The sequence below is a fragment of the Schistocerca americana genome, chromosome 2 (assembly GCF_021461395.2).
Source record: "Schistocerca americana isolate TAMUIC-IGC-003095 chromosome 2, iqSchAmer2.1, whole genome shotgun sequence".
NCBI lineage: Eukaryota > Metazoa > Arthropoda > Insecta > Orthoptera > Acrididae > Schistocerca > Schistocerca americana.
Genome location: NC_060120.1, coordinates 448,951,257 through 448,975,864, shown reverse-complemented (window position 1 = coordinate 448,975,864; position 24,608 = coordinate 448,951,257). Strand labels below are relative to the sequence as shown.

At 40.4% G+C, this 24,608-nt stretch overlaps 1 protein-coding gene across 9 annotated transcripts in view; it reads right to left on the bottom strand.

Moving 5' to 3' along the window:
- Positions 1 to 14,227: 14,227 nt before the first annotated feature.
- The window catches only part of LOC124596098 (probable low-specificity L-threonine aldolase 2), a 269,257-nt gene continuing 258,876 nt past the window's right edge, over positions 14,228 to 24,608 (bottom strand). For all 9 annotated transcript variants that reach the window (XM_047135097.1, XM_047135104.1, XM_047135096.1 and 6 more), the window contains 2 exons: positions 23,226 to 23,347; positions 14,228 to 14,569 (listed from right to left, as the gene is read on the bottom strand). In XM_047135097.1, the coding sequence (XP_046991053.1) occupies positions 14,399 to 14,569; positions 23,226 to 23,347 (293 nt within the window). In that variant the 3' untranslated portion in view covers positions 14,228 to 14,398. The remainder of the gene's footprint in view (positions 14,570 to 23,225; positions 23,348 to 24,608) is intronic.

Genomic DNA, 24,608 nt, shown 5'->3' with positions numbered 1-24,608 from the left:
ATTATTTATTTTGTAAATTTTTTATAACTTAATTTACAAGTTTTCGTTTTCTTATTCTTTTTCATATTCTGCTTCAACTGAATCGTTATCATCCTCAAACACTGTTTCCTCATTATCTGCATCTGCATCTGGATCTTCATAGTCTTCCGCCACAGGAACTAAGAGGGCAACGGCTTCTGGCGACAAACTCTTCAGTTTCTTCGGCGAAGATTTGCGTAAGGAAGAAAGGTAGGGGTCTGTCGTTGCCAACAATCTCCTGAACACGTCTTCCATAGTCTTAACTCTTGAAAACTTTCGAGAAAAACTCAGGCGATATTGCTTTATCAACTTATTGGTTGATTCCTGAGCATCCTCCGATAGTTGACCGATGGGTAAAATGGCCGAAGAAATAATGTCTGGACCGTGAATCAACAATCTATGGACTGCTGTTGGCATGTTGTATCAGGGGTATTCTTTCACGTAGTGCCTGGCAGTTGCTAAGGCGTATGCTCGAAACTTTTTAACGTTGATCTGACGTCTGCTCGAAACCGTCTGCAAAATTATATGGAAACGGCGGATTAGTTCTTTGGAAACTCCAGTTATCAGCGCTGATATTGGAGTGTTTTCAAAAATACGTCGAGCGGTGTTTCCGTCATTCGTACTGTCAAATCGTTGTTTCGGCATGTCAATTACAATTCCAAGCTGCTCTTTGAAAGCTTTTTGAATGTTGGCTTTCAGTATTGCTTTTTCCTCTTTATCTTCTGCTTTACGTGCCTGCCACTTTTTTGTTTTCATTTGGTATGCCAAATGAATACAACATTCAAAACATCGAATCCAGGCATGAAGAGTTGATAGTCCGTACTGCAGATAATCAGCGGTAACTTGTTTTTTCAAAACATCGTCAATGTTATTAAATTGGGCAGACGTAGCCTTGCAGAGATAGCACCGTTGCGCAGATTTCATGTTGGTGATAGCATTGCACACTTTACCACCTACCATGGTCATGCTTAAATTGTATTTAACGGAAATGTCTTTCCCATGAATAACTGTTTCGAATGACTGGAGTTGTTCGATCTGTTTGTCGTAATACGCTTTCTCATTTAAAGACGTTTGCTCTGTTTCCTTTGTAAATTCTAACTTCAGTGGTCTGCAAAAGAGGCTTGAAGACGGCTTCGGATTAATCCGTAAGATCTTTTCTTCTTTAGTTTCTTCATTTACATCTGCAAGTTTCAGTGGAACAAGCGAAGTGAAAAATAAAGTTGCATCTGAAATACTCGAATCCGAAAACTTCATTTTATACTTGCTTTGCCCGGAGGTTCCGTCAAAGCCCCACTTACAAATAAGGGCCATATTAGACATTTCCGAATCACTCATATGTAAAATATCATCTCGTTTCAGCAGTAGAACATGTTGAACAGTGTGGTCTAACAAAGCTTGCAACCGTACCTCAGCTTTTGATTCGGTAAAAGTGAGGGTTACGTCTAGAGGGCAGCAAGCTTTTTTTGCTACCAAAACAACTGAATACGGTGGATATAGTGTGTTTAAGCCTTTTCCTTTAGCCCCACTTCTCAAATGCTGGTAAGATTCTTTTGACAATTTCAAGTCGAAAAGGAGTACTAGACCTTCATTTGCATCATATGAGGATGGCGATGATGTTGAAAATCGCAAGCCTGCCTTGTATTTTTTCACCTTGGATGGACTTGAGAGTGTGACGTCTTTCACAATCTTCGCAGCATCTGGGTGCCCCGAAGATCAAAGACTCATTTGCGCGGCGAACGATAATTCGACAGGACTGAACTTCGTACAAATCTCCTCAGTTCTCCTTCTTTTAGACCTATCAGATAATGTTTCAAATTTTGTGGCAGGTCGGCCTGTTGATTTAGTCACACTTGCAGGTTTCTAATCAATCGGGAATATATACTATTGTATTTAACCAGGTTTCGTTCTTCTTGAAAAAATATCCTTGTCGCCGAGTTGCTTCCTTATACTTGCTTCTTAACTTTGTTAACAAAATCGAAATGATAGGCCTCATATCATAGGGAATTTTAATTGTATGTCTACTTTTTTCTGTCAACGACCTTTCCAAATGTTCTATGACCCCTTCCAAATCATTTGACAAATATTTTTTTGGTGTTAGAAAAATATCTTTCCTCGAAAATCCGATTCTGGAATACGCTGGATCAGATGAAATTGAAATTAAAAAAAAAAATCTGTGTTACACTTTTCGTCATTTTTCTAATTATTTTATTCTTTACAATGCTTCACGTGTCGATTGTAATTTAAATTGTACAAATAAAACTCATAATTAATTGATTCTACTGTCATTTTTGAAGATGTCTGAACAATGACATTTTGCAAGTGTCGCTTAAAACGTGGCTCAAATCCAGAGTCGCAACTAGTCGCAGGATTTGAAGCTTAATTTACAAAGGTAATAATATATACTTGCGTACACAGCGCAAAAGAAAGCGGAATGTCGTGGAATTCGTAACTTATCTCCATTTTTTTAAGCGCATTTTACGATTTTGTCATTCATTTCCCTGTAGTACGTTAATTGAAATGTAAACGTGCATAATTGATGATTTAATAGTGATATAAGTGTTTTTTCACTAGTACATACCTCCTGGAATACATTCCATATTGAAAGTATTGGTTTCACTTGCACAAAACATAAATAACTTCCTTCAACAACACGACTGTTTTTGTAGCTTGGCCAGCTGCGCACACGCTAACAATGAACTGCCACATTTGACCTGAGATATTACCGAACAAATGAACATCTGGTCGTCCGCACAGCCGGCATTCAGTTGTCCCAGCATTGCTGCTGCCAACCTGATAGTCCAAAATCCCCATCTTTAAACTTTTTTTTTCCTTTTTGGCCACGTTTTCAAGATTCTGGCCCACTGTGTGGAGGTAGCAGGTTGTCCTACAAAGCAATTACAGAAACCGGCATTGGTCCCGCATTGCATGGAGATCCGTAAGAGGTAACTGTACAGCACCATGCAGCCCCAACGAACTCAGCCACAGCCTACCTGACAAGTCACAGGTTCAGGCTCATCGTCCTGCGGCCGGACACAGCCGGGTCGTACTGTGCCGACTGTTCCACTCGTTCCAGGAAGCAGTAAACAAGCAACTGGGACTTCAACGGCTCCGCCCACGGTCACGCCCCCTCCTGCAACCGAACCTGTTGTGGCCACCGAACCTTGGCCACCGCCACTGGCAACGAACTTTCCGCAGGAAAGTTACTTCCACACATGGTTTGGTGAGGCGAAATTGACGAACATATACTAGGCATTGACTTCTTGCGACACCACAAACTTTCACCAGACCTAGTGTGAAACACCGTGTTTCATCATCCATCCAAGACTCACTTCCCTGTGCTCCGTCGAGCAACCCCCCCCCCCTCCCATGACACATCTACATCTACATTTATACTCCGCAAGCCACCCAACGGTGTGTGGCAGAGGGCACTTTACGTGCCACTGTCATTACCTCCCTTTCCTGTTCCAGTCGCGTATGGTTCGCGGGAAGAACGACTGTCTGAAAGCCTCCGTGCGCCCTCTAATTAGTCTGGGCTCCTCTCATCCGTACATGCTCGTCTCTGTTGACGATGTTACTGCAACCTACATCCTTCTGAATCTGCTTGGTGTATTCATCTCTTGGTCTCCCTCTACGATTTTTACCCTCCACTCTGCATTCCAATGGTGCACTCTGCATTGGTGATCCCTTGATGCCTCAGAATGTGTCCTACAAACCGGTTCCTTCTTCAGCATCTGAATTCGCTCCATCCAAATATAAACTTCACAATGGAAGTGGAAAAAGATCGTACCTTACCTTTTTTTGATGTCTTGGTACGAAGGAAAGCAGATGGAACCTTGGGGCACAGCATCTACCGCAGGCCAACGCATACAGATCTATATCTGCAGGTCACAAGCTGCCTTCATCCCGCACAATGCAGTAGAACATTACGTACGTTAGTTCATACAGCACATGTGGTATCTGAGCCTGAGAGCCTGTCGAGTGAAATACAACATTTGAAGACAGTGTTCCGACAAAACGGTTATTCTCAGAGACAGATACGTAATGCATTCAGGTCCAGGTGAGTTCAATCTATGGAGCAGAATGAAGATATGAAGACACCCACCACTTTGGCCTTTTTGCATATTTTGGTGCCATGTCGTCAAGAATCAGAAGAGTCCTCGGAAGATACAGAATTAAGTGTGTTTTTCAACAATCTGCAAAACTGAGAAACCTGTTGGGTTCGGTTAAGGATGACCTTGGACTGAGGAAATGTGGTGTGTACAAGATTCCTTGTCAGTGTGGGGCAGCGTATATAGGCCAGACATTTCGCACAGTACAAGAATGCTGCGATAAACACCAGCTTCATACATGCTTTCATCAACCGGAAAAGTCAGCAATTGCAGAGCACTGCCTGAACACAGGACATCATATGATTTATAAAAAGACGGAAGTTTTATCCCCGGCATCATCTTCCTGGGACTGCGTCATTAAGGAAGCAATACATATCCGTGCAGCTCAACTGAGCACAGCCTGGAACCCTGCATTGGCTGCTATTAAATCACTATGTGAAAATCAAGATTCTTTGATAACAGGCCTGTCATAACATGGCCTAGTATGGCCATTGGTGAGTAACGTCTGGCCACACTGTTGACAATGCAGCATACAGCGCATGCACGGGAGAGCCGCTCTGTGATCTTTGACAGAGGGAGTTTGAATATGGAAAATCACTGTGCATGCGCAATTTCCGTGGCTGCACATTCTTCGCACGCTTGTTCTAAAAACGGGGCATCGGTGCACGCATACCGTCAGTGCTAGTGCTGCTGCTCGCAGTGTGGTTTCAGTTGCCTGAGACTGTGGTCGTGTGTGTGAGTTGCATTTGCGTGCACGTGTGCATGTGCATGTGAGACTTTGTCCTGTCTGCAATTCAGCATCTCTGCTACAAGGGGAGTAGCAACTTTCCTTTTCATAGTATTGTAAAGTGTACTTAGTGCATTTGTTAATAAAAGGATGATTTAATTTATATTTTAGATGATACCAAAACATAAAAGAGGAGATCTTGCCAGTTTTGAAGCAAAATGGCAAAAACAAAAAGAACAGCAAAAAAATGAAACAGGCAGACAGTGCAAAGCATGTTCAAGTTTCCAACAAACGAGAATGAGCATCGTGAGAAGCAGATGAACTGAAAAACAACAAAATGAGTGGATTGAAGAATTAAGAATTGTGAAGAAGTAGTGCAGTGAGTGGATAAAAGTAAACAGTGAAGTGTGAATAGTCAAAGTGATACAGTGACTGCATGTTTGTTGTTGTTGTGGTCTTCAGTCCTGAGACTGGTTTGATGCAGCTCTCCATGCTACTCTATCCTGTGCAAGCTTTTTCATCTCCCAGTACCTACTGCAACCTACATCCTTCTGAATCTGCTTAGTGTATTCATCTCTTGGTCTCCCTCTACGATTTTTACCCTCCACGCTGCCCTCCAATACTAAATTGGTGATCCCTTGATGCCTCAGAACATGTCCTACCAACCGATCCCTTCTTCTGGTCAAGTTGTGCCACAAACTTCTCTTCTCCCCAATCCTATTCAATACTTCCTCATTAGTTATGTGATCTACCCATCTAATCTTCAGCATTCTTCTGTAGCACCACATTTCGAAAGCTTCTATTCTCTTCTTGTCCAAACTATTTATCGTCCATGTTTCACTTCCATACATGGCTACACTCCATACGAATACTTTCAGAAATGACTTCCTGACACTTAAATCAATACTGGATGTTAACAAATTCCTCTTCTTCAGAAACGCTTTCCTTGCCATTGCCAGCCTACATTTTATATCCTCTCTACTTCGACCATCATCAGTTATTTTGCTCCCCAAATAGCGAAACTCATTTACTACTTTAAGTGCCTCATTTCCTAATCTAATTCCCTCAGCATCACCCGACTTAATTAGACTACATTCCATTACTCTCGTTTTGCTTTTGTTGATGTTCATCTTATATCCTCCTTTCAAGACACTGTCCATTCCATTCAACTGCTCTTCCAAGTCCTTTGCTGTCTCTGACAGAATTACAATGTCATCGGCGAACCTCAAAGTTTTTATTTCTTCTCCATGAATTTTAATACCTACCCCGAATTTTTCTTTTGTTTCCTTTACTGCTTGCTCAATATACAGATTGAACAACATCGGGGAGAGGCTACAACCCTGTCTTACTCCCTTCCCAACCACTGCTTCCCTTTCATGTCCCTCGACTCTTATAACTGCCATCTGGTTTCTGTACAAATTGTAAATAGCCTTTCGCTCCCTGTATTTTACCCCTGCCACCTTTAGAATTTGAAAGAGAGTATTCCAGTCAACATTGTCAAAAGCTTTCTCTAAGTCTACAAATGCTAGAAACGTAGGTTTGCCTTTCCTTAATCTTTCTTCTAAGATAAGTCGTAAGGTCAGTATTGCCTCACGTGTTCCAGTGTTTCTACGGAATCCAAACTGATCTTCCCCGAGGTTGGCTTCTACTAGTTTTTCCATTCGTCTGTAAAGAATTCGTGTTAGTATTTTGCAGCTGTGACTTATTAAGCTGATAGTTCGGTAATTTTCACATCTGTCAACACCTGCTTTCTTCGGGATTGGAATTATTATATTCTTCTTGAAGTCTGAGGGTATTTCGCCTGTTTCATACATCTTGCTCACCAGATGGTAGAGTTTTGTCAGGACTGGCTCTCCCACGGCCGTCAGTAGTTCCAATGGAATATTGTCTACTCCGGGGGCCTTGTTTCGACTCAGGTCCTTCAGTGCTCTGTCAAACTCTTCCCGCAGTATCGTATCTCCCATTTCATCTTCATCTACATCCTCTTCCATTTCCATAATATTGTCCTCAAGTACATCGCCCTTGTATAGACCCTCTATATACTCCTTCCACCTTTCTACTTTCCCTTCTTTGCTTAGAACTGGGTTTCCATCTGAGCTCTTGATATTCATACAAGTCGTTCTCTTATCTCCAAAGGTCTCTTTAATTTTCCTGTAGGCGGTATCTATCTTACCCCTAGTGAGATAGGCCTCTACATCCTTACATTTGTCCTCTAGCCATCCCTGTTTAGCCATTTTGCACTTCCTGTCGATCTCATTTTTGAGACGTTTGTATTCCTTTTTGCCTGTTTCACTTACTGCATTTTTATATTTTCTCCTTTCATCAATTAAATTCAATATTTCTTCTGTTACCCAAGGATTTCTACTAGCCCTCGTCTTTTTACCTACTTCATCCTCTGCTGCCTTCACTGCATATGAATCAAAAATAAAGTGTGAAAAGTTTGTTAAGTGTACTTATTGTATTTGTTCGTAAAAAGTTAATTTTATTTATATTTTAGACAATTCCCAAACATAAAAGAGGAGGAGATCTTGCCAGTTCTCAAGCAAAATGGCGAAAGTAAAAAGAACAATGAAAAAATGAAACAGATGAAGAGCGTGAAGCACGTTTAAGTTCCCAACGAGTGAGAATGAGCACCTTGAGAGCTACCACACAATCTCATATCAATTCCCTGACTGAAGCCGGGTACCCCAGCTAGTTTTCTATATTCCTGCTACTTTTAATCTATAGTTTATAACCAACTAGTGACCTACTGAGGCTTTGCATAGGTAGCACTAAGTATCTATGACTGAATTACTTGTCTGGTATTGTGGTAATTTTGTTTATGGCTCACTGCATAGAGTTATGATTAAAACTGAGAGAACAACTTTAGGTAACTTAATATCATAATTTTCATAAAACTTAAATGACTAAAGCAATGCTGGCCCGGAGCATTCTCAGGAAATAATCGACGAACATCATTAGAGTTTAACCAATTTGCACAAAATATTTAAAAATATTATACACGAACCTTCCTCTCAAATCAGGCTATTTACTCATGAAAACTGAATCAGACCCCTACAGCAGTCCCTGAGTCTTCACATACATACAGAGGGCTTTAATTTATAATATATAGTGATAATTTATGCTCAGAGTCCACATCTGCCTCTGGAAATATTTTCAGCTTAAAAATCTGCTTCCAAAATCTTTGTCCCATAATTAAATAATCTATTTCAAATCTTCCAGTGTCTCAGGTCTCTCCCATGTATACAAACATCTTTTATCATTTCTTAGACCAAATGTAACAAGTGATTAAATTGTTGGCTGAGCAAAATTCTACCAGGAGCTTCTCAACGACCTCCCCCCCCCCCCCCCTCCCCCCTCCAGTCCCTGTTCTCCTACTATCTTTCCTTCTCTTACGTTTCCTGCTATTGAATTCATTCCCCCAATCACAATTAAATTTTCATTACCCTCAACAACATGAATAATTTCTTTTCTTTCATTGTACAAGGGATAGTCATAAAGTTGTAATTATCACCTTTAGAAAAATAAAGTTATATAGTTAATTTTTTGTTTGTTTGCAGTCCTAGCTCATATTGTCATCCCTTTGTCACAGTACCATAGAATGCCACTGGAGGAGGCAAAACAGAATGATGCAGCTAGGTTTTGCGACTGGTTACATCTGCTAAAAAAAAAAAACTCCTCACCTAAGCAGCAGCAGAAGTGTTGCAGTTCTGCCAGGTCAATCCAGATAACTTCGTTGGTTGCCTAATTCCCATGGATGAGTGCTGGGTGTATTACCATGACCCCAAGGCAAAGGAGCAAAGGAAGCAGTGGAAACATGCAGATTGATTGGGCCAAAGAACCAAACATCAAAAGATAGGGGGATGCTGAGTGTTGTCCCCCACCCAGATAGTGATTGTGTGATGCTAATACACTCCTGGAAATGGAAAAAAGAACACATTGACACCGGTGTGTCAGACCCACCATACTTGCTCCGGACACTGCGAGAGGGCTGTACAAGCAATGATCACACGCACGGCACAGCGGACACACCAGGAACCGCGGTGTTGGCCGTCGAATGGCGCTAGCTGCGCAGCATTTGTGCACCGCCGCCGTCAGTGTCAGCCAGTTTGCCGTGGCATACGGAGCTCCATCGCAGTCTTTAACACTGGTAGCATGCCGCGACAGCGTGGACGTGAACCGTATGTGCAGTTGACGGACTTTGAGCGAGGGCGTATAGTGGGCATGCGGGAGGCCGGGTGGACGTACCGCCGAATTGCTCAACACGTGGGGCGTGAGGTCTCCACAGTACATCGATGTTGTCGCCAATGGTCGGCGGAAGGTGCACGTGCCCGTCGACCTGGGACCGGACCGCAGCGACGCACGGATGCACGCCAAGACCGTAGGATCCTACGCAGTGCCGTAGGGGACCGCACCGACACTTCCCAGCAAATTAGGGACACTGTTGCTCCTGGGGTATCGGCGAGGACCATTCGCAACCGTCTCCATGAAGCTGGGCTACGGTCCCGCACACCGTTAGGCCGTCTTCCGCTCACGCCCCAACATCGTGCAGCCCGCCTCCAGTGGTGTCGCGACAGGCGTGAATGGAGGGACGAATGGAGACGTGTAGTCTTCAGCGATGAGAGTCGCTTCTGCCTTGGTGCCAATGATGGTCGTATGCGTGTTTGGCGCCGTGCAGGTGAGCGCCACAATCAGGACTGCATACGACCGAGGCACACAGGGCCAACACCCGGCATCATGGTGTGGGGAGCGATCTCCTACACTGGCCGTACACCACTGGTGATCGTCGAGGGGACACTGAATAGTGCACGGTACATCCAAACCGTCATCGAACCCATCGTTCTACCATTCCTAGACCGGCAAGGGAACTTGCTGTTCCAACAGGACAATGCACGTCCGCATGTATCCCGTGCCACCCAACGTGCTCTAGAAGGTGTAAGTCAACTACCCTGGCCAGCAAGATCTCCGGATCTGTCCCCCATTGAGCATGTTTGGGACTGGATGAAGCGTCGTCTCACGCGGTCTGCACGTCCAGCACGAACGCTGGTCCAACTGAGGCGCCAGGTGGAAATGGCATGGGAAGCCGTTCCACAGGACTACATCCAGCATCTCTACGATCGTCTCCATGGGAGAATAGCAGCCTGCATTGCTGCGAAAGGTGGATATACACTGTACTAGTGCCGACATTGTGCATGCTCTGTTGCCTGTGTCTATGTGCCTGTGGTTCTGTCAGTGTGATCATGTGATGTATCTGACCCCAGGAATGTGTCAATAAAGTTTCCCCTTCCTGGGACAATGAATTCACGGTGTTCTTATTTCAATTTCCAGGAGTGTAGATTACATTCATGAGGGGAAAACTGTCACATTAGCATGATACCTGAATGTCCTGACAAGATTATAATAGGATGTAAGTATGAAGCATCATAGGAAACTGCCCAAGAGGGTGATTTTGATCCATGATAAACCCTCATCACATTTCACACAGGTCATAGTCACACATGTTGCTTATTATTTTCGACGTAGCGAGTTGTCCACGACCAAGTAGCGGCAGTGTGCTGTCCGTCACAATTTTACTGCAGCCAATGACAGCAGTGGAGGCTGTGCAAGCCAGACAAACCATGCATAACAAGACAGTGGGTGCACTACTTGCGTGCACGTGTGTGCTGGATGTGCAATGCTGGAAGTGTGAAGCGTAGTGGAGACATACTTCACACACTTTGCAGCACTTGCTTAACTTGAAACAGAGATAGCCATAGGCTACACTAAATGTTGTGCCTAGTGCTTGCCCATTTCTGTCATATGAGATACTGGTGGCAACCAGAAGGAAAGGGACCATTATTCTGGGTTGGATGGTGAGACCCATACCACACCAAAATTTTACAAGGAGGCATGAGTAGTGAGGCAGTAGGCACCTGGATTAAGGTGGTAAAATGAATGACAAAAGGTTAAATGCCGAAATGCTGACCACTGAAGAGGTTTATTTCCAAGAGAGGGTTTTTAGAGGAGGGGAGAGGTGACCATAGGAACCCAAAGTTTAGCTCATTGAAGTCTAATTGATGGCATAGGGGAGCAGAAAAGGAACATGTTAGCGGTACAAGCAGCGGTGGACAAGAGAGAGCGGCGTCTTTCGACAGTCCCTTGCACATTCTCATCAGTGCCACCTAGTGACTCCTCTTATGCCATCCTGTTGTTATGGAAGTTTAACAAAATTGTCTGGAGGTGTCTCGTTCATCACCCCTCACTGTGAGAACTGTAGCACATCAGCATTCCATACTGAAGGTATGAGACCATGGGCAGCTGCCCACCATTCAAGCTAGCTACAATGTCTCAATAAATAGAAAATACTTTTATTTTTCAAAAATCTATCATGCCCATCCTGTCCAAGCAGGGGGCACCCACACAAATCTATACAGACTTGCAAATATCCCAACTACGTACAAAATGCAGGTTTGAACAGTGTTACACATTGTTAAAATACTAACACAAACATATATATAACATATTATATTCTGCACAAACTGGAATAGCAACTGCTAGTCAGCAGACTGTCTTTATTTTCTCTTCCTGCTTGAGTACTATGTTATTCAAATAATGTCTTTATAAATGTTTTTTCACAAGTTCCTTATTAAAATAAACATATATATACACATTTTTATTGTGTCTGTAGCTTTGTTACTGTTGTTATAAAAAATTTCACATAGAAGTGCCAATAACTGATTTAAAGTCTATGGAACAAACAGGCTGATATTTTTAAATGATTCATCTCCTTATTGCTATTTAAATAATATTTTTAGATTTTCTGTAAATTTTATGGAATAAATTATAGTGTTTTTGATGAATATGTGTATATTAGCTTTAGGCACAGTTAGAGCCTTGCCTTGCTGCTAACACCCATAGACATGCACTGTCTTACTTCACTCCTCTTCTCCATATGAAAATCCAGGTGACATTCACTCACTGACAACCAGCTTGCTACCTTCCTCTCACCTCATTTGCAGTAGCCCTTACTTACCGGTCTGGACTGGCCACTATGTTGCAACTATCCAGCTACATACCACACAATACACTTTCCGTAACATGACCAATATATGTTTATGACAAACTACTGGTAACATTACAATATATATCCAGTGCATGGTCAACAATTTTTTAAACTTGAGCCATAGGTTGCCATAGTTCCTCTACATGCTCCTGCCCTGAGATAAGAGTTTCAAGTTTGTCATCGAGGTATAACAAAACTGCTTTTTTATCTAGTTTATCAAACATATAAGACTTTCTACTTATTTTAGTTGCCCTACGTACTTTGGTAATCATTGTTGCTGCAGCTGTCTGGTCACTGATACCATATTTGATGTGTACAGACTCAAAGAGATCAGGTCTGTTTGCTGTCATTTGCTCTAATATATTTCCATCCTGAGTGGGGTTCTGAACCATCTGTTCTATGCAGTTTTCAGAGAAGGCATTTAGTAATGTTCATAGGATGTCTTGTGACAGCTACCACTAACAAAAGTGTAGCTATTTGATTGTTGGATGATTAAAGTCTCCTCTGATGTTTTCAGTATGATTGTGGAACTAGCAAACTGAGGTTTTCACTAAAGCTTTTGGACACATCACAAAGTGAGTCTGGTGCTCAATAAAATGATACAATCATAATTTTATGCCCAACCCTGATACTGAGGCTTGCCATAAAAGTCTTGCGTGTAGCTTCAATTTTTGTCTGAGTAGGTGTTTCTTGTATACTGCATCAAATACACCAGCTCTGATTCCTATTAGCCTTTCCATTTGATATAAAGGGTTTGTCTGGAAAGTAATGTGCTGCATTTTCCGTCCTGGAGCTCTTCAATCGGGATTCCCTTCAGGAAAGCCATCAAATTAGCTTGCACATTGTCCACTGACTCAATATGCTTTCCTTTGAGGCCCCTTTTCAGCTGAGGAAATAATAAAAAGTCTACCAGGCCCAGGTCAGGGCTGAAGGATGGCTGTGGCATTATTGACATGCCAGTGTGGGTCAGGTAGGCCGTGACGTCAGAGGCAGTGAGAGTCAGTGTAGTGTCGCGGTGCAGTTTCCACAATGCGCAGGACTCCTTTCGGAAACGGGTGTCTCTAGTCTCTATGATTGTATCTGGAGCACTGCCTTGCAAAACAGAGCACTGACACTCTTGCCAGGTATGAACTCATGGTGCTATCTCCTATGCATTTAAAATAAAATAAAATAAAATAAAATAAAAAAACATTGGGCATGGACGTCATCCAAGATTTGCTCATGTGAACCTTCTTCTCGACCTCTGACAACATTGTGTGCCATTTTGCACTCTGCCTCTTTGAATTTACTATAAGATCCATGGCTCACTCTCAGTGACCAAAATGTCCAGCAAATTGGGATCACCTTCATTGAGTTGCTTGATTTCTTCACACACTGCCACACACGGTGTTGCTTTTGCACATCAGTCAAAAGTTTGGGCACCAGTTTTGCACAAATCTTCTGCATGGACGACCCTTCCAATAAAGTCCCACGAAAAACCATTTTCAACAATTCTAATGTTTCTGACATCAAGCGAAGACTCATTCAATGATCTGAATTCAGTGACTGGCACACAAGAGTCTCATGGCTGTCCATTCGCAATGTTAACAGGTGTATCTCAAGGGCTTTGTCAATGATCTCCTCCTGACCTTCTCTTAACATCTTGTGGCACCTGTTTGACTGTGATCTAGAAATACAACCATCACCAATGACTTTCTTAAGCAATCCAAAAGTTTCCAGCAGCATCTTGTTGAGCTTCACACAAAACTTTACTGCATAGCATTGCTCTAAAGATTTCTCCATCATAATTTTCATGTGACCACTATGTAGAAGTTCACAGAAGAAGCTGTCCTAAATCTCCAAGGGTTTGGAGACAATTGAGCAACCTACTGCTGGAAAGCTAAGGGTTCCCCTCACTTTCCCCAACTGGTCAGAGAACTCTGCATTGTATAGTTCCATCACAAAATATTGTGATGCTTTACTTTTTGGACATGTCCTGTATGACTAATTTCTCCCTAAAATTCACTGCTATCAACTTCAGGTTTTAACCAGCTTTCTGTACCTTGTGTTATGTGACCTTCACTGCATTTTAGGAGCGGTTCAAATTCTGACCCTTTGCTGCCAGTACTCTGGCAGTCAATCCTCTTTCCTGTGGGGGGGTGTGGCTTACATAATAGAGAGAGATATTGTTTGTCAGTAAAACATTATCAAGCTAAGGAAAAGGGAAATGAAAAGCTGGTGATGAAAAATGAAATCAAACAAGCTTGAGACAGTGTGACATATCACAAAAGGTAAGCTACAATAACACAATAAAAAATAATGTTATTCTACAATTCAGTGATGACATCTAACTAGTTTTGGACAAATAGTATTTTATTTATTTTTTTATTAGCATTTTTTCCGAACTTACACCGTATGCTATAGAAAGAATGGTGCCAATTCCCACATTAAATTATTACACTGCTTTTCATGCTGCTTGAATAACTGTGATACTGAAGAGTTCACCACATATTTTAACACTAATCAGCTCCTCTGCAGCTCTTGATTGATGAACTGAAGCTTCTTCACAACCATCTTGGCATCAGTATCTGTTATGCTGTTATATGTTACCAGTCGTATGTGCCCAGTGTCCAAAGACAAAGCTTTAACAATTACTGCTTCCTTTCCTAAATACTCTGTCTCTTCATCAGTAATCTGAAAAATAACATTTTACATTGAGAAGCAAGTGTGTACTAAAATATCGTTGCAGCCTCAAATAAGTGAGACTATGATGTGGCTCATTGGTTGCTGAAAGTATTTTAATTGCTATCACTTTGACAGTACAACATCAGAAATGATGTCCCTTCATAAAAATCAGTTTCTTTGTAGCTTCAAGCACAACTGGCTACTATATCAGGTCTGACATTGAAAAAAGATCCACTTCCAGGGCAGTAAAACCTGCTACATACTTTGAGCAGCTTTATCAGACAATATTTTAACTGTTCTATTAGTATGACTGGCTAAGCATCATATGTTAATAGGAGGGTGACCTTCAAGTGCCACCAGCTATTAAAGGACGACACACTGTGCATACCTGTTACTGCTTCAAGCATACAACAGAACAGCTCTGGAAGTAGAGCATGTCTTGAGGAAAATTTTGCATATGGTATAGGATAGTATCAAACACTGGAAACTCCAGGTACGAATATCAACAATGTAGGAAAAGACAAATTGCTACTTACCTTAATTGACATGTCAAGTTGCAGACAGGCACAATTTTAAGGCACTTACACAAAATTTCTTACCACAGCCTTCATCAGTACACACACACACACACACACACACACACACACACACACACACACACACACACGACTCGACTGCCAACTCCAGCATCTTGGGCTGGAATAATGTGTGTGAATTGTGTTTGTGTGTGTCTCTTTTACTGATGAAGGCTGTGGTAAGAAACTTTGTGTAACTGCCTTAAAATTGTGCCTGTCTGCAACTTGATATGTCTTCTTTACGGTAAGCAGCAATCCGTCTTTTCCTACATTGTGTATAGGATAGTATATTTGAAGTGACTAACATAGTAGTACAGCATGACTTCTTACAAGCCATCTGATGCACTGCAAAACGCAACGGTCATACAATTTTGGCAGCTGCATGACAGCGGAAGCAATAAAAGTGAGAAGTGTTTAAAGACTGGAAATGATTGGAAGTGTTTAAAAACATAGAAATAACTGGAGTATATGTTATTAAAGTTTGTTCACTACTGTATGTTTACTACCCTACATTGTAGAAGCTATGATAGGTTGTACAAATCACAGTAACAGAAACTGTATGGTTTAAAGTAACTGTTGTTTGAAACTTGTGTAGACTTGTTCCCATGTGATAAACCTGTCCATTGTGCTGCAGACACAAGAGAGTGCTTTATTCAGACCACCATCAGCTTCAGCTTACTTTTATCACTTCAATTGTTACAATTAATATTGCTATCTGTCATAGTTTCATAGCTTATCAATTAGTTTTAAATAACAAAACTTATAAAAGCCAAGCTTACAGCAAAGGTTATTAACTTGAAAATGCTACTTTGGGTAAGGGGAAGAACTGTGTAGAGAATATTTCGCATTTGCTTTCTGAACTGAATAGATGGCAACTTTCCCTGATACACATTCTTCTTTCCAAGAATGTGCTTGCCGTCAATCTCTGCTTGCCTCTTTTCTTCACCTGCCTATCCATCCATCTCTTCCTACACCATTCAACCATCTTCCCTCATTTGAACTCCTTACACCTTTTGCTACACTTCTTCTCCATCTGAGCTCAATCACTGAAATCTTTCCTTCCTTTGCTCCTCTAACTTAACCATTGCATGCACCTACTTGTTCCACTCCAGCATGGTCTTTCCTGACTCTCTCCAATTCCACTGTTCTCTCTTCTCTATCTGTGACCCTTTCATTTTCCCACCATCTACCCCAGCCAGGATCATTACTCAGCCCAGCCAGGGAGCAGCATCATGAAACAACAGTGACTGTGTGTGTATGTTAGCTGCGAAAAAAGACTTTGCATGAAGATATGAAATTTTCCATTTTTCCATGTGCCTCCCTGCTGCATAATGCCTCCTATTTTGCAAACAGTGATCTCTCCTCAAATACATGTTATCTCTAAATCTGAGATATTTATACTTATGTGACAATTAAAAGCTGGTATTTTGGTTCATTCATCATTCAATGCACAATTTCAGAAATCTAACTACAAATTTTGAAATTTAACTTTATCACCTTCAATAGCAGGCGTGCTGCCTGTCCTGCAGGCAGAAGCTGCAAAGCCTTATCAGGCAATGCAAGCTGCATAGTACTGGGGGGAGGGGGGGGGGGGGGGGCTAGGGAAGCCAGACCACACACAGTAGTGGGGAGAGGATTGGAAGGAAAGGAGAGCCAAATACACATTGCCATCTCTACAGCTGCCTGTGGCTACCACCACTGTCCTTCCCAACACCGATGAAGATGGTGACAAGAATTTTTAAGTACTTTTTTTCATGCACACGCAACTATCGATCATGTGAGCTCATGGCATGTTGTGTACAAGCTGGCAATTAATCTCTCTACTACTCATACCTGTCAATCACCTTATACAAATAAAAATGGTGAAGTCCCAGAAATCTTCTCAAAACAAATAAGAAAAGCTATAAATGAAATGCAGAATGCCAAAGCAGCGGGTCATGATGGCTTGATGTTTCAAATAAATAAGCTTGCTGGTGATCAACTAGAACTTCTGACTAAAATGTTTATTGCTTTTATACAAAAAGGCACCATCTCCATTTCATGGAATAAAGCAAAAACAATCCTCTACACAAAAAGGGAGTACTCACAATAACTGTTCTATTGGTTTATTCACTGTTATCTATGAAGTTTTGACAAATCAAATCAATGCTATTGCAGAAGATGCACAACACATAGAGCAAGCTAGATTCTGCAGTCGTCGTACATCAACTGACCATACACACACCAGAGTTAAGTAATTAGTCAAGCCAATAAATATGAATTGCCACTATGTGTGGCTTTCATAGACTTTGAAAAGGTTTTTGGTTCTGTCAGGCTCATTGTAGTTATACAAGCATTGACTCAACATGTGGAAACAAAGTAAAGTACATAAATATATTATATAATATCCATGGCTTCTGACAGCATAGGGAAACACACGAGGAAATTTCCTATTGGAAGAGAAGCAAAGCAGGCTTACCCTGAATCGCCCACACTGTTTATAGTACCGTAGTTCTTGAGGTGGCTGTGTTCAGAATTGTTTGAAAGAAAGGAGAATTAGAATAAATTGAAAAAGATGCACTAAGTTGAGATTTGAAGATGATACAGTAGTCCTAGCCAATAATATGATATAACCGCAATCCTCTAAAAAGGATTTACTAAACAGTTGCAAAAAAGTGGGTCTTAAGATAAATCTGTTCAAAAAAATACAATGTACAATAACTAAGTAACTACAAGACAAACGATACTGAACAATAACTGTCTAAAGTATGTTAACCAATATGTTTAACTGGGACAGTTAACTGATATCTGAGGAAACTTAAAACACAAAATTTTTTGCCTATTGAAGCCTGCTTGGAGAGCTTATTGGAGAAATGCAACCATTTTTAAATATAATCTTCCAAAATACTTAAAAAGTTCTTTTTCAACAGTGTGTTCTTCCACAACTAATATGTGGCTGTCAAACTTGGGTTTTAAATGAGTTTTTCAAAAGAAAACTCCAAACCAACTCAGAGGGCTATCGGAAGGTCAGCCCTAGGTCTCACTAAGAAAGACTGGAAAGAAGCAAAGACATAAGAACAATATCAGGAATTCAGGAAGTCGTGGAAAGGGTCATGATGTCGTGGAAAGGGTAAAGCCTCCAAAATGGAACTGGGCAGGCATATCACACATAGGAATGATGGAAGATTGACAAAGGCAGTACTAGAGTTCCAGGGAAATATGAAGACCACCTGACTTTGGGATAAAGAATTGAAAAAGTCACAGGCTTCAGCTGACAGAGGACAGCAGGGGGCAGAGAAGCATGGGAAGACTGACTGAAATTGCATTTGTTATTTTAACACTTTGGAAATGGCTTGTCCTGTAATGATGGAAACACTACAGAAATGAGTGCATTTAAGCCATTTTCTGTCACTATATTGCTTTAAACAGTAGCAGTTTTCTGTGTCTAGAGAAGTGTCCACTACCAGCAGTCATGGCTGAATGGTTAAGGCATCTGACTAGAAATCAGATTCCCTCTGGGAGTGCAGGTTCAAGGTTAACGAGGCTACACCTAGTAAAGATTGAATTAGTGGAATAATAAATAAATAATGTAGTTTGCCTAAAGCAAAATTTAATAGACATTTAAATAGTCTTGTAGATAGGGTTTTCCATCTTTTGAAAGTGTCTTCTAAACTATCTTCAAATTTGTTTTGATTTCAGTCAGATTTGGTTTGCCTGTTTTGATTCTGCTTTGTTGATAAATGTTTATATTGTGGTTAAACAACTCATGAGCTTTTTCAAAGATTTCCTTAGCACATATCTTTTGATTGTTTGTTATTACAAACTAATAACTACTTATCTAAATATATGTACACCAGTACCCAAATTGCATTATAAAACAATGTGAAAATTGTAAAAAGTACATCTTGGTTAGAGATATAAAGTAACTTGTCTGGAATTAACGGCGATAAATTAAGCTGATACTGAATACCATGTATATGTATGCTACAAAATGTCTGAATCTAAGATGCAGCTCCTTCATAGTCTCATTCTGATAGTTGAATACCAGCATTATGCACAACATTAACCATCAAATCCCTGTTGTAATTGCTGGAAAAATAGTACAAGGTATTTATGATCACTTATTTTTGCACTATGTCTGTTAAGGCAAAAATCTTAGACCAAAGTAGACTGATACTGTTAGAGAGAAGTGATATTAGCGAAGAAAAGAATATCATATTAGAAGCAAATATGAAATCTAGGGAAGAAAACAGAGACATTGTTTATGTTGATGAAACTTTTATTTTATCGTCACATGTAACTGGGAAATCGTGGAGTGTGGAGTGATAATACTGCTCATGGTCTCCTCAAACCGGTATCAAAGGGACAACGCCTAACAATAACTCATGCAGGTGGCGAAAATGGCTTTATTCCTAATGTTTTTGTTATGTGGAAGTCAAATCAAGCAATGCGATATTACCACAACCAAATGGACCAACAAAATTATGAGTAGTGGTTGACAGAAAAGCTGATGCCCAATTTAAAATCTAACTCTGTAATAGTTCTCAACAATGTGTCATATCACAATGTTAAAATAAACAAAGCTCCATCATCTCACTCAACTAAAGACGATATCAGAAAGTGTTGAAGCCCATTCTCTATGGGCTCATTCGAAGAACCAAGGCAACGACCGTCAAGTATTCCGGCGATAAAATCCTTGAAACTGCTGGTCACGTTGCTTTACACCTTCCTCCTTACCATCCAGAATTAAATCCAATAGAAAATATTTGGTCGTTTGTAAAAGGTTGGGTACCTTTTAGGAACATTCCCTGCAATGTAACGTCTGTGAAAAATTTGTGTGAGGAGAAATTTAAATCCATGAGAAAAGAAGACTCGATTCCATTGTGCAAACACATTAAAAAATTTGAGCAGGAATACATGTACAGACAGTGGTTGACATTCATCCGTTAGGCCTTACTTTGCTCAGCTCGTATAGCCCCCTTTGTCTGTAGGAAAGTTTGTTTCTACATGCGACGAGGATTCCCCTCGCAGAGACATCGTGTACACTATGCACACATTCACAAATCAATTTACAATTCATTCAGAAATCAACTTAGAATGTGTTCAAAAATGTTTAAAAACTGACAGGGAGGCGTTTTGAAGTCATATGAATAATCGATACACTAACGTGGGCTGGATGCCAGTCGCTTTGTGAAACAAGGTGTTTTCCTCAAGAATATGAATTTATATTCCTACTCATGTCTGCATATATTCTTCTGGTCTGTGAACATTGTTGTGAATTTTTCAAGTCAGCTCACTCATCGTACACTTCAACTCTCAATATTTTCTCTTCTGTTTTGAAAATTTTGAAGCTGTGACTTTATGGATGTAAACTTGCAATTTGTGATTCTAGTAGGTTTATACAGGATGTTACAAAAAGGTACGGCCAAACTTTCAGGAAACATTCCTCACACAAAAAGAGAGAAAATATGTTACGTGGACATGTGTTTGGAAACGCTTACTTTCCATGTTAGAGCTCATTTTATTACTTCTCTTCAAATCACATTAATCATGGAATAGAAACATACAGCAACAGAACGTACCAGCATGACTTCAAACACTTTGTTACAGGAAATGTTCAAAATTTCCTCCGTTAGCGAGGATACATGCATCCGCCCTCCGTCGTATGGAATCCCTGATGCGCTGATACAGCCGTGGAGAATGGCGTATTGTATCACAGCCGTCCACGATACAAGCACGAAGAGTCTCTACATTTGGTACCGGGGTTGCGTAGACAAGAGCTTTCAAATGCCCCCATAAATGAAAGTCAAGAGGGTTGAGGTCAGGAGAGCGTGGGGGCCATGGAATTGGTCCACCTTGACTAATCCATCGGTCACTGAATCTGTTGTTGAGAAGCGTACGAGCACTTCGACTGAAATGTGCAGGAGCTCCATCGTGCATGAACCACATGTTGTGTCGTACTTGTAAAGGCACATGTTCTAGCAGCACAGGTAGAGTATCCCATATGAAATCATGATAACATGCTCCATTGAGCGTAGGTGGAAGAACATGGGGCCCAATCAAGACATCACCAACAATGCCTGCCCAAACGTTCACAGGAAATCTGTGTTGATGACGTGATTGCACAATTACGTGCAGATTCTCAAAATGGTTCAAATGGCTCTGAGCACTATGAGACTTAACTTCTATGGTCATCAGTCCCCTAGAACTTAGAACTACTTAAACCTAACTAACCTAAGGACACCACACAACACCCAGCCATCACGAGGCAGAGAAAATCCCTGACCCCGTGCAGATTCTCATCATCCCACACATGTTGATTGTGAAAATTTACAATTTGATCACGTTGGAATGAAGACTCATCCGTAAAGAGAGAATTTGCACTGAAATGAGGATTGACACATTGTTGGATGAACCATTCACAGAAGTGTACCTGTGGAGGCCAATCAGCTGCTGATAGTGCCTGCACACGCTGTACATGGTATGGAAACAACTGGTTCTCCTGTAGCACTCTCCATACAGTGACGTGGTCAACATTACCTTGTACAGCAGCAACTTCACTGACATTAGGGTTATCGTCAACTGCACAAAGAATTGCCTCGACCATTGCAGGTGTCCTCGTCGTTCTAGGTCTTCCCCAGTCGCGAGTCATAGGCTGGAATGTTCCGTGCTCCCTAAGATGCCGATCAATTGCTTCGAATGTCTTCCTGTCGGGACACCTTCGGTCTGGAAATCTGTCTCGATACAAACGTACCGCGCCATGGCTATTCCCCCGTGCTAATCCATATATCAAATGGGCATCTGCCAACTCCACATTTGTAAACATTGCACTGACTGCAAAACCACGTTCGTCAAGAACACTAACCTGTTGATGCTATGTACTGATGTGCTTGATGCTAGTACTGTAGAGCAATGAGTCGCATGTCAACACAAGCACTGAAGTCAACATTATCTTCCATCAATTGGGCCAATTGGCAGTGAATCGAGGAAGTACAGTACATACTGACGAAACTAAAATGAGCTCTAACATGGAAATTAAGCATTTCCGGACACATGTCCACATAATATCTTTTCTTTATTTGTGTGTTAGGGATGTTTCCTGAAAGTTTGGCCGTACCTTTTTGTAACACCCTGTATTGTCACTGCAATTATTTCTATAGTTTAGTGTTGTAATGTTGTAGTTTTGATTTTGTACAAATTGTCTTGTGACAGAATGTTCCACAGTTCTGAAAATCTGAATGCCATGCCCTGATATATGTATAAATTGTGACTTGTACACTAGATATTTTTCTGTAATGTGTTATGTAACAGATACTTCAATACACCTGTATTCCATCTTTTGGCATCATTTTGTACACCATTTGGCAAACTTGATAGTAAGTCACAAAATACTCATGATTTTCTACACAGTGTGTTATAATGCAAGCTAAAATACCTAAAAAGAACTTACTTCATTTTCTTGTTGTTACAATCAATATGTACTAGCTCCTAATGTAGCGTTGAAATTATTTTCTATTAGAAACATGTGAAATTATGGAATATTTGTCACATTTAAAATTTCTATTATTAATTACAAAATTTAATGCAAGTTATTAAATTTATTTCTGGATTCATTTGTAATTTAATAGAAGGTCATTTGTCAAGAAAATTTGTAAGCCCTTTGGAATATTGTTAGTACCACAGAGTAACAGTGGGTATGCCTCTGAAGTCATCGGAGGTGTTTTTAGTTTTGGAAATACCAATGTAATTTTCCATTTTGTTGACATAGAAAATTGTAAAGACAGTGCGATACAGAAAAATGTGAGAGAATAAAAATTTTCAAGTAAAACAAAAAATATAGCAGAGGATTACTTTGAAGTTATTACTTCAATTGGAACCATGAGAACCCATAATGTCAAAAATTTCAGCTTCAAGAAAAAGCTTATTAAAAGAGTTAACCATAAAGACAGTGACAATTAACAAATAATGTGAGGGAGAGGTAGATTATAGACCTATATAGGCAACTAATGCAAAATTCTGCACACAGGAACATCAGTAGTAGCAATGCATACAATAATAAGCATTTGTATTTTATATTAAATAGTAGGCTACATGGGTGATGCTATATTTACCTGCTCCAATCGACTGCATAGTTCTGGTGCTTTAATTTTTCTTTCAACATTGACCATAATAATATTTGTGTGGACACTAGCTGGGTCAATATGGATATATTTGCTTCCAAACTCTGATATACCTGTAAAACAGGATCGGAAACAAAGTGATCTAAAATGATATTACAGCCCAATCCTTAGGATAATGTAAGGTGATTCAATAAACAGCGACCACTTAAGGCAGATGAGTGCCATAAATGCTATTGTGAAATGGAATATCAATTTTTTACATTCAATTTCTCTAGTTCCTATATTTTTTTTATTATATGCAAAATCCAGGATGGAATGTAACAATATTATGCAAGGGATAGTTGCTACTCACCATGTAACAGAGACGCTGAGTCGTACACAGGCTCAACAAAAAGACTGTCACAAAGTGAGCTTTTGGTCAACAAAGCTTTTCTCAAAAACAGACGACATACACTCACACATTCATGCAAACACAACTCTCACACACACATGACCACAGTCTCTAGCTGCTGAAGCCAAGCTGGCTGTCTGTGACTCAGCATCTCTGTTATATGATGAGTAGCAATAATCACTTTCATAATATTTTTATTAGATGAAGCATATTGTGTCTAACTATTGGGTGACATTAAGCTTATAAAATTGACATTCAGCAAAAGAACTATGGAACAGAAAATCATTTTTGAGCCGGTTTCAAGTTTCTCCACGGTAGTAGGATGGTACTTGAAACAAAGGTTATATTTTAAATAAATTTCACGTTAAAAGTATTCTGGGATAAATGAAACACAATGTTTGTTTCTAAAATGATGTGAGAGAAAGACTGTAATAGCTTTTGGTCTCAAATAATAATTAATAAAAGCAATATTTGGATGTAAATTAAAACAAAATGACATTATTGCATTACGTGCTGTTTTTACAACAAATTTATTTCAAATGACAGAGGTAATACATATGAGGTATTCCTAAAATAATAAATTACAAAACTACTACAAAATAAATTAGTTCTGGTAGGTAGATACATGAAAATTAACTGAAAGAACAGAAATAAATGAAAAAAAATGAGAGTGACACAGGTACAGTACAATGAAGTCATACATTGTCACTGTGTAGTTATTATAAACATGAAAACTAAATGTTAGAAAGTTCACACTTTCCCAAAAGTTCAGTACAGTATAACTGGTAAGCTATATTGTCCCCGTTTTCCAAACAGTGCTTTCACATTGCACAACAATATCATCAGCATTTGTGACTCTTACGTCAGTTTCAGGTGGAAATATACAAATTTTACATGCTTTGGAAGACTTCCTCATTGTTCCAAGAGGAGGGGGGGGGGGGGGGGGTACAGAATCCTTTGCAACAAGTGATGGACTGCAATAT